The sequence below is a fragment of the Eretmochelys imbricata genome, chromosome 14 (genome assembly GCF_965152235.1).
Source record: "Eretmochelys imbricata isolate rEreImb1 chromosome 14, rEreImb1.hap1, whole genome shotgun sequence".
Classification (NCBI taxonomy): Eukaryota; Metazoa; Chordata; order Testudines; family Cheloniidae; genus Eretmochelys; species Eretmochelys imbricata.
In genome coordinates, this window is record NC_135585.1 from 48,751,716 (window position 1) to 48,762,930 (window position 11,215).

The following is an 11,215-nucleotide window of genomic DNA, read 5'->3' on the forward strand; positions in this document are numbered from 1 at the left end:
TGCAGAAAGGGATCTAGGGGTCATAGTGGACTACAAGCTAAATATGAGTGAACAGTGTGACACTGTTGCAAAAAAAGCAAACATGATTCTGGGATGCATTAACAGGAGTGTTGTGAGCAAGATACAAGAGGCCATTCTACCGTTCTACTCTGTATTGATTAGGCATCAACTGGAGTATTGTCTCCAGTTCTGGGCACCACATTTCAAGAAAGATGTGGAAAAATTGGAGAAGGTCCAGAGAAGAGCAACAAAAACGATAAAAGGCCTAGAAAACATGAGCTATGAGGGAAGACTGAAAGAATTGGGCTTGTTTAGTTTAGAAAAGAGAAGACTGAGGGGGGACATGATAGCAGTTTTCAAGTATCTAAAAGGGTGTTACAGGGAGAAGGGAGAAAAATTGTTCTCCTTGAGCTCTGATGATAGGACAAGAAGCAATGGACTTAAATTGCAGCAAGGGAGGTTTAGGTTGGACATTAGGAAAACTTCCTAACTGTCAGGGTGGTGAAACACTGGAATAAATTGCCTAGGGAGGTTCTGGAATCCCCATCACTGGAGATATTTAAGAACAGGTTGGATAGACATCTACCAGGGATAATCTAGATGGTGCTTGATCCTGCTGTGAGGGCAGGGGACTGGACTTGATGATCTCTCAAGGTTGTTATGCCAAGAAAACTACACAGGATCATTTCAGGGGACAAGACAAGAAAATGCCATGTTTATTATGATAACGCAATTTGATTTATAACCAATAACTAATATCTTGGGTTCGATGCCTGTGACGGCTAACTGGCCAGGAAAGCCGGGCACAAGGAAGAGCTGGGTCTCTGTTGGGCATGCACCGATGCCCTTCCATGTTGGCTGCAGAATGGTACCCTCCAAAGTCTTCCATCTCATCCATCCTTTTTTGTAGGCTTTAGTTTCAATCTAGAGTCTATAGGTCTTGCTGTGTCACGCTGCCTCTAGGTTCGGTGTGATTGATCACCCGTCAATTGCAAACATGACTTTCAGCCTAGGACCTGGCTTTGATGTTTCTTCAATTGTACTTTTGTTCTTTTCTTTTGAGGGTGGACTCGTCTTACTTTGTCAGGGCTGTTGTCCGCATCTTCAGACACTGGGTGTTTACACTTTATTTTATCAGGACAGGCTGGGGCTAGAGGTTGATTCCATCATCCATACATACCTCATTCACACATCTAAACTAAACTAATAAGATTACATTAGGCTTTTGCAAAATGGAGTAAGCATTTTTAAAATGGAGTTTGGGACAAATTAAAATGGAGTTTGAGTTACAATATGGACAAGTGTAAGAAATGGCAAACAGTGAGCAGAAGTTACAATGTTGAAACAGTTCAAGTTTCAGTGATTTAAGCAGCAATTGGATTGAAAGTGAAACTCAATTAACCAGTTACTGGGGTAACTGATTTTATGAATGAATGTTGCAATGCCAGACAGCTACCAGTAAGTCGGGAATCAATTTGGAGTGGGCAAATCTACTGTGGGGGTTGCTGAGATGCAAGTAGCCAACATAATCATTGAGCTGCTGCTATCAAAGGTAGTGACTCTGGGAAATGTGCAGGTCACACGAGATGGCTTTGCTGCAATGGGATTCCCTAACTGTGGTGGGGCTATATACGGAATGCATATCCCTATCTTGGAACCGGACCACCAGGGCAGCCAGTACATAAACCGCAAGGGGTACTTTTCAATGGTGCTGCAAGCACTGGTGGATCACAAGGGACATTTCACTAACATCAACGTGGGATGGCCAGGAAAGGTTCATGATGCTCGTGTCTTCAGGAACTCTGATCTGTTTCAATGGCTGCAGGAAGGGATTTACGTCCCACACCAGAAAATAACTGTTGGGGATGTTGAAATGCCTACAGTTATCCCTGGGGACCCAGCCTACCCCTTAATGCCCTGGCTCATGAAACCGTACTCAGGCACCTTGGACAGTAGTCAGGAGCTGTTCAACTATAGGCTGAGCAAGTGCAGAATGGTGGTAGAGTGTGCATTTGGATGTTTAAAGGGTCGCTGGCGCAGTTTACTGACTCGCTCAGACCTCAGCGAAACCAATATTCCCATTGTTATTGCTGCTTGCTGTGTGCTCCACAATCTCTGTGAGAGTAAAGGGGGAGACGTTTATGGCAGGGTGGGAGGTTGAGGCCAATCGCCTGGCCACTGAATACGCGCAGCCAGACACCAGGGAGGTTAGAAGAGCACAGCAGGAAGTGGTGCACATGAGAGAAGCTTTGAAAACCAGTTTCATGACTGGCCAGGGTACCGTGTGACACTTCTGTTTGTTTCTCCTTGATGAAAACCCGCCCCCTTGGTTGCCTCTAAATTCCCTGTTAGCCACCCACCCTTCCCCCTTCGATCACAGCTTGCTTGCAAGGGAAATAAAGTCACTATCATTTAAAAAACATGTATTCTTTATTAATTGATTATAAAAATAGGGAGATAACTCACAAGGTAGCCCAGGTGAGGTATGGGAAGAAGGCAGGAGGGAAGGAAAAGGCCACTTTAAAACTTCTTGAATGACAGCCTTCTGTTGCTTGGGCTGTCCACTGGGGTGAAGTGGTTGGGTGCCCGGAGCCTCCCCACCTCCCTCCCCCCATGTTCTTGGGCATCTGGGTGAGGAGGCTATGGAACTTGGGGAGGAGGGAGGGCAATTAAACAGCGGCTGCAGCGGCAGTCTGTGATCCTGCTGACGTTCATGAACCTCCACCAGAGGCCGGAGCATGTCCGTTTGATCCTGCAGTAGCCCCAGCATTGCCTCATGTCTCCTCTGATCTTCCTGCCACCACCTCTCCTCACGTTCATCGGCCACTTTCCTGTACTCTGCTATTGTGTCCCTCCACACATTCTGCTGAGCTCTGTCAGTGCCAGACGACTGCATGAGCTCAGAGAACATTTCATTGCGCGTGCGTTTTTTTCGCCGCCTTATCTGAGATAGCCTTTGGGACGGAGGAGGGAGGCTTGAAACATTGGCAGCTGCTGGAGGGAAAAAAAGGGAGTGAAGTATTTTAAAAGATACATTTTACAGAACAATGGCTATACTCTTCCACGGTGAACTAAACGATTCACATTACAGAGCACATGTGATTTTGGTACGAGGTCGCATTTTGCATCTTATACTGAGGGCCTGCGGCTTTGGGGTTCGAGATCACACACGCCGCGCCGGGCAGCAGAATTCGGCTTGCAGGCGGCCACGGTAAGCCATAGTTTTTCGGCTTCTGCAACCTTCATAACAGCAGCGCCCTCCTCTCCTACACCAAGCAAAGCAGGTTGAGTTGGCCATTTAATGCTGCGGTTTTCCTGTTAACGTGCAGCAGCAAAAACCAAACTAACCCGCCCCGCCATTCAATTTTCTGGGATGATTGCTTTATCTCTCCCCACACTGTGTGGCTGGTATCAGGGAAGATCCCTGCTAGCCAAACATGAACAGCTCAGCGCCAAAGCTCCCCCCTACCTCCACCGTGTGGCTAGCTGTGGGGAGGATTTCCTTTCAGCCACAGGCAAACAGCCCAGTAGGAATGGCCACCTCTCAATGTCGCCTTAATTAAATTCCCCTATTTCAACTAGGTTACCATGAATGATATCACTCTCCTGAGGATAACACAGAGAGATAAAGAATGGATGTTGCTTGAATGCCAGCAAACACCGGGACCATACGCTGCCAGGCTTTGTCATGCAATGATACCAGATTACTTGCTACTAGCATGGCGTGGTAAAGTGTCCTACCATGGAGGACGGAATAAGGCTGCTCTCCCCAGAAACCTTCTGCAAAGGCTTTTAGAGTACCTCCAGGAGAGCTTCATGGAGACGTCTCTGGAGGATTTCCACTCCAACCCCAGACACGTTAACAGACTTTTCCAGGAGCAATACTGGCCACGAATGCATCCCCCGTCCTCAGGGCTACTTAATCATTAAAAAATGCTTGCTTTTATAACATGTATTATATTTAAAAGGGTAAACTCACCAGAGGTCCCTTCTCTGGCTTGGTTGGGTTGGGAGGGTATTTCAGTCAGGGTGATAAAAAGATCCTGGCTGTCGGGGAGAACGGTGTGCTGTGTGCTCTCCTTAAGCTCGTCCTCCTCCTCCTCATTTTCCCCATCTGCAAAATCCTCAGGCATGGAGGAGAGTATCCCATCCTCGGAGTCCACGGACAGGAGTGGGGTAGTGGTGGCGGCCCCCCCTAGAATGGCATGCAGCTCAGCGTAGAAGCAGCATGTCTGGGGCTCTGTCCCGGAGCGTCCGTTTGATTCTTTGGTTTTCTGGTACGCTTGTCTGAGCTCCTTAAGTTTCACGCGGCACTGTGTTGCGTCCCTGCTGTAGCCTGTGTCCCTCATGGCCTCGGAGATTTTTTGAAATGTTTTGGCATTTCGTCTTTTGGAACGTTGTTCTGATAGCACGGATTCCTCTCCCCATACAGCGATCAGATCGAGTACGTCCTGTTTGGTCCATGCTGGAGCTCTTTTTCAATTCTGAGACTGCATGGTCACCTGTGCTGATGAACTCGCCTGGGGCGAACAGGAAATGAGTTACAAAAGTTCCTGGGGCTTTTCCTGTACACCTGGCCAGTGCATCCGAGTTCAGAGTGCTGTCCAGAGCGGTCACAATGGTGCACTGTGGGATAGCTCCCAGAGGCCACTACCTTTGAATTGCATCCACACTAACCCTAATTCGAAACAGCGATGTCGATTTCAGCGCTAATCCCCTCATTGGGGAGGAGTACAGAAATCGGTTTTAAGAGCCCTTTTTTTATGTCGAAAAAATGGCTTCATTGTGTGGACGGGTGCAGGGTTAATTCGATTTAACGCTGCTAAATCCAACATAAACTCGTAGCATAGACCAAGCCTTAGCGATTGGCAGAAAAAGAAGTAGCACTGAGTGGACTTCTAGTCTCTAAAGGTCTTAATTGCTTTATTTTTGAGTGCACTTATATAATTAAAATCATCTATGTTTCTAAGTTACACTTTCCTGATAAAGAGATTTCACTACAGTACTTGTATGAGGTGAATTGAAAAATACTATTTTTGTTTTGAATGTTTATAGTACAAATATTTGTAATAAAAAATAATATAAAGTGAGCACTCTACACTTTCTATTCTTTGTTGTGAGAAATCAACATATGAGAAAACGCAGAAAAATATCCAAAAACATTTAACAAATTCCAACTGGTATTCTATTGTTTTACAATGTGATTCATTGAGATTAATTTTTCTAACCCCGATGAATTTTTTTGAGTTAATCACGCGAGTTAACTGCAATTAATCAACAGCCCTACTATCTTCTTCCAATATTTTAACAACACCAGTTTACATTTCAAAGTTCTACTCTATATTACTTGGAGTGGCCCCAAATACCATTTACACACTTTTCTAACATGTCTCTAAAGGTTGAATCTGGGTCAATTAGCCTGCAAGGTTCTTAACTCTTTTGGGCCAGGTGTCACAGAAGTTTAGATCGTGTGTGAATTTTCCCGTGTTTAATGAGGTGTGATCTCTGTGTACAACTTTTGCTCAGTCCAAGCACTTATGGAGTCTTGTGGATTCCTTGATGTAGAACAAGGACTCATCAGTTTCTGAAATGTATCCCACAGTCTAAGCCAGGGGTGGCCAAACTACGGGCTGCGGGCCACATCCGGCCTGCCTGAGCGCCCGGTGGGGGAGGCTGCTCCCAGCCCATCCCCTACCTTCCCCGCTCTCCCGGAGCCTCAGCGCACCGTGTGGGCAGCGCTCTGAGGGGTGGGGCTGCGTGCTCCTCCGGGAGAGTGGTGCAGCGTGTCTGGCTCCTGCCGGGCCACCAGCAGCGTGGTAAGGGGGCCGGGGCCGGAGGGTTGGATAAGGGGCAGGGAGTCCCAGGGGGGAGTAAGGGGACGGGGGCTGTTGGGGGGGGGGCGGTCAGGGGATGGGGTACATGGGGGGGATTGGATAGGTGTGGGAGTCCCGGGGGCCTGTCAGGGGGCAGGGGTGTGGATAGGGGTTAGGGCAGTCAGGGGACAGGGAGAATGGGGGATTGGGAAGGGGGTGGGGTTCTGGGGGGGTGGTTTGGGGCAGGGGCCCCTGGAGGGGGCAGTCAGGGGGTTTAGATAGGGGATGAGGTCCTGGGGGGTGGTTAGGGGTGGGTGGGGGGTCTCTGGAGGGGGCGGTCAGGGGACAAGAAGCAGGAGGGATTGGATGGATCAGGGATACTGAGGGGGGCAGTCAGAAGGCAGGAAGTGGGAGGGGGTCAGATGGAGGCGGGTCCAGGTTGTTTGGGGAGGCACAGCCTTCCCTGACGCAGCCCTCCATACAAGTTTTCAACCCCGATGTGGTCCTCGGGCCAAAAAGTTTGCCCACCCCTGGTCTAAGCACTTATCGGACCTCTCTTCAGTGTGGATTGTCTGATGTTTAACAAAGTCTGACCTCTGTATGAAACTTTTTCCACAGTCTAAGCACTTACGGAGTCTCCCTCTTTTGAGGACTGCCTGATAATTAAGAAGCCTTGACCACGGTATGAAAGTTTCTCCATAGTCTGAGCACTTATGGGGTCTCCTGTGTGGATTCTCTGATCTAAAACATGAGCTGAGCTCCTTATAAAACTTTACCCACAGCCTAAGCTCTTAAGGGATCTCTCTTCTCTGTGGATTAGCTGATGTTTAACAAGGTCTGACCTATGTAGGAAACTTTTTCCAGTCTGAGCACTGATGCAGTCTCTCTCCTGTGTGGATCTTCTGAGTGTTATAAGATTCGATCTTTGTGTGAAACTTTTCACATGGTCCAAACACTTATAGGGTCTCTCTCCTGTGTGAATTGCCTAATTTGAAACAAGTTCTGACCTCCATTTAAAAGGTCTTTCACAGGCTAAGCTGTTATGGGGTCACTCCTCTGTGTGAATTCTCTGATGTAAAACAAGGGATGACATCTATTTGAAACATTTTTCCATAGTCTAAGCACTTACGGGGTTCTCTCGTGTGTGTGGATAGCCTGATCTTTAGAAGGGCTAATCTGTTTCTGAAACCTTTCCAAGAGTCTTATGGTCTCCCTCTTGTATGGATTGCTTGATGTTTAACAAGGTGGGACCTATGTATGAAACTTTCCCCACAGTCTAAGCACTTTGGGGGCTCTCTCTGGTGTGGATTGCCTGATGTGTAAGAAGGTTTGACCTCCGTATGAAACTTTTCCCACAGTCCAAACACTTATGAGGTCTCTCTCCAGTGTGGATTGCCTGATGTTTAACAAGGTCAGACCTCCATATGAAACTTTTTCCACAGATTAAGCACTTATGGGCTCTCTCCCCAGTGTGGATTGCCTGGTGTCTAACAAGGCGGGACCTCTCTATGTAACTTTTTTCACAGATTAAACATTTAAGGGGTCTCTCTCCAGCGTGGATTGCCTGATGGTCAAGTACGGTTGACAGCATTATGAAACTTTTTCCACAGTCTAAGCACTTATGGGCTCTCTCCCAGTGTGGATTGCCTGGTGTCTAACAAGGTGGGACCTCTGTATGAAACTTTTCCCACAGTCTAAGCACTGATGAGGTCTCTCTCCAGTGTGGATTGCCTGATGTTTAACAAGGTGGGACCTCTGTATGAAACTTTTCCCACAGTCTAAGCACTGATGAGGTCTCTCTCCTGTGTGGATTGCCTGATGTCTAACAAGGCAGGATCTCTGTATGAAACTTTTCCCACAGTCTAAGCACTTATGAGGTCTCTCTCCTGTGTGGATTGCCTGATGTTTAAGAAGGTCTGACCTCCGTATAAAACTTTTCCCACAGTCCAAACATTTATGGGATTTCTTTCCTGTGTGGATTAGCTGATGTTTTGCGAGGACTGAACTCTGTATGAAACTTTTTCCACAATCTAAGCATTTATGAGGTCTCTCTCCAGTGTGGACTGCTTGATGTTTAACAAGATCTGACCTCCGTATGAAACTTTTTCCACAGATTAAGCATTTTTGGGCTCTCTCTCCAGTGTGGATTGCCTGATGATCAAGTAGGGTTGATCGCTGTATAAAACTTTTTCCACAATCTAAGCACTTATGAGGTCTCTCTCCAGTGTGGACTGCTTGATGTTTAACAAGGTCTGACCTCCGTATGAAACTTTTCCCACAGTCTAAGCACTTATGAGGTCTCTCTCCAGTGTGGACTGCTTGATGTATAACAAGGTCTGACCTCCGTGTGAAACTTCTCCCACAGTCTAAGCACTTATAGGGTCTCTCTCCTTTGTGGATTGCCTGATGTCTAACAAGGTGTGACCTCCGTATGAAACTTTTTCCACAATCTAAGCACTTATGAGGTCTCTCTCCAGTGTGGACTGCTTGATGTTTAACAAGGTCTGACCTCCGTGTGAAACTTCTCCCACAGTCTAAGCACTTATGGGGTCTCTCTCCGGTGTGGATTGCCTGATGTATAAGAAGGTTTGACCTCCGTATGAAACTTTTCCCACAGTCTAAGCACTTGTGGGGTCTCTTTCCTGTGTGGATTCGATGATGTAAAACAAGTTGTGACCTCCATATGAAACTTTTTCCACAGTTTAAGCACTTATGGGGTCTTCCCACAAAGGTGCCCTGTGATTCCCTGTACCCAGGAATCTCCTGCTGTTGATTCCCCTCCTCGTTTTCACTCACTCTCTCATCACCTGCTGGGACAGAGAGACAATCCAGACAGGAGTCATTTTGCTAGGGAAAAATTAAGAGGAATAGCACCGAGGGAAAACCCAACATAGTAAAGCTGCACAGATGGAGCAATTGGATTCTGCCTCCAAATCCCACCCAAACTTTCACAGAGAAGGAACGTTGGGAAGGAAACACCTGCAAGTAACAGGACACGTGGGAAACAATGTCAGTGATAGCTCCTGACTGCAGCCCTGCCCTGGGTGAGATGAGGAAGGAACTGAGGGAACTTACTGATACCACATTTCTGGGATTCTCAATTTTTTCCTTCATTCCCCAGATGGTTTCTGTGTCAGTCCTCACCTGTGTGGGTGACTCTCGGGATCTCTCTTTCCTCACCAGCCTGGAGATCGGGCACCCACGGCTCTTCCCCTCGTTCCAGTTGGGCGATCAGGTCAGGTTTGGGAAGGGGGAATCCTGTACAGGTGGTCAATTCAGATCAGAGGAGGGTATGGAGGACTGAGAGAGCGTCTGTCAGAAAGGACATTCCGTGGGTGGCACCTGTCCCCGTGCTGTGCTGGGAGAACGTGGAATCCAAAGGGACGGGAACGAGGTCACTGAGCCCCCTCGGGGGAGGCAGATGTCTGGGGAGGTGAGGGGAATTGTGATGCACACCCAGCTCTCGTGTTAAACCCCTGCCTATTTCTAAACCTGCGAAGCCCAGAGCCCTCCACATGACTGGAGCTGTTCCCAAGGAGGAGAGAGAAGAGGGATTCTGTGAGTGACCGAGAAACAACACAGACAGGACAATACAAGAGTTCTTCACCTTGCAAGCTACGGGGCTCTGGTGGGGATGATTTAGTATGTGCCTTAGGTTATGACACCCTGGTCTCATTGGAGTGTGATGAGGGAAGAACCTCAGCGGTGCCAGACACACAAACCCTCCCCGCACCCCGCAGCTTCCAATAACCAAGGAGCCACGAATCCCTTACCCAGCGAGGTCACTGTCTCGTAATTCTCCCGCATGACGTCCCTGTAGAGGGCTCTCTGAGCGGGATCCAGCAGAGCCCCCTGCCCCTGGGTGAAATACACAGCCACCTCCTCGAAGGTCACCAGCATCTGGAACAAGAGTTGCCCACTAAGCATCTGCTGCCCCAGCCACAATCCCACTAGTTACGGGGGAGAAGGGTGAGAGAAGCAGATTCCTCCCCCCACCCTGCTCAGAGCAGCCAGGAGGCTCCAGGGGGTGGGGAGAAGGTGAGAACTTCTTATCCCCACCCTCCAGCAGATGGAGCAGGGCAGGCTCTTCACATTTCCCACATACCTGCCAGCAACAGGCTGAGATGGGAGGCAGAGCTCTGAGCCGGAGCTGGGGACAGGGACAGGAATCCCGACAGCTTCCCTTTGAATTTCACAGCAGCCTCTGGCCAGTGGGTCAGGCTCCAACACTGGGAGTCTGGTCCATTTTCCCAGCCCTGCCCAGGGGGGCTGTTCCCTGTTTCAGAAATGGGGGAATGTTTCCCCCTTCCCCCCTACCCACCAGTGGGCCTGTTCAGAGAATCAGGCCCAGGTCGATCATGTTCCAGCAAGTTTATCACACCCCGTCCCACCCCGGGTGATTAACCCCTCTACGATGCCCCTCCCCCACCACCAAAAGCTCCCTGAAAATCCCCTACCTCAGCTGGCTCCATCACAGCCATTTCCCTGCCCTGTCCCCTGCAAGATGGGACAATCTGGAGCGAAACGTGGACGCGATTCCTCAGCCTGTCGGAGGAGCAGGGAGATTGGGCAGGTTTCATAAGGGGCTGGAGTCCATGTCACTCCCCGATTCCCCCCAGGCTCTCTCCCTGCAGACAGACGCTCTGATTCTATGACTGCCATGCTGGGAACAAACCCAGTTAGTTCATTACCTCCCCGGCCACACCACCAGCCTCACCCTCCCTCCCCCCCTGCTTAGAACTAACCCACCACGTCCCTTCTAAACCTCCCCAGAGCAGCATCTCTGAGCCAAACGCTGGAAAAAGAGCAGAATCAAAGGAGTCACTTCAGGGTACTGCCCCACAGTGTATTGTGACCCTCTCTAGCTCTCCCCCGTCTCCCTAAGTGGTGCGGTGCTCAGCAGAGTGAGCAACTGGCTTTTCCTCTCTCAGCTCCTGCCCTTGTTCCCAGGAGAGCTGACTGCCGCGGGGGTGCAGGGAATGAATCTGGGCAGAGCTGGGAACCTCCCTCCCCACTTCCTGCTCCTGCTGCCCCTTCAAGTCTCTCCACTCTCCCTTTTTGTCTTCTTCCCTCGCCCTGGGAGAACTGGCGGCTGCCCCATTGTCTTGGGTCTCTCCATCATCTGCAGGCTCAGGTTCAGGGGCTGGTATGGTCAAAGTGGTTCCAGCCACTGGAGAAAGTGCCCCTGGGCTGGTCTCAGAGGGGTTGATGAAGCGGGATTGTTCTTAATGTTTTCTCTGAATACTGTGTGTGTGCCTCAGTTTCCCCATGTGTTACACAAGTACCAAGCTGGTGGGATACAGGGGTGTGATCATTGCAGAGACCTCTAGAGGGCAGGCGTGATGGCAGAGTGGCTGCTGGGCATAGAGAATGGCCAAAATTCTCTATCTTGGCAAGCGATG

General features: G+C 49.2%; 1 protein-coding gene and 1 long non-coding RNA gene across 2 annotated transcripts; both read right to left on the reverse strand.

Annotated features, from left to right (window-relative positions):
- Positions 1–2,411: 2,411 nt before the first annotated feature.
- LOC144274643 (uncharacterized) lies at positions 2,412–4,301 on the reverse strand. The gene is made up of 2 exons (XR_013347908.1): positions 3,980–4,301; positions 2,412–2,994 (listed from the first exon to the last, which is right to left on the reverse strand). It is a non-coding gene; the product is annotated as an uncharacterized LOC144274643 (long non-coding RNA).
- A 1,788-nt stretch (positions 4,302–6,089) lies between these two features.
- On the reverse strand, positions 6,090–10,518 carry LOC144274642 (uncharacterized). Its single transcript, XM_077833625.1, is given in 6 exon segments — positions 6,090–7,101; positions 7,104–7,445; positions 7,448–8,620; positions 8,958–9,071; positions 9,587–9,713; positions 10,271–10,518. Coding segments are annotated over 6 exon segments (1,965 nt in total). The 5' UTR covers positions 10,394–10,518; the 3' UTR covers positions 6,090–7,015.
- Positions 10,519–11,215: the final 697 nt, after the last annotated feature.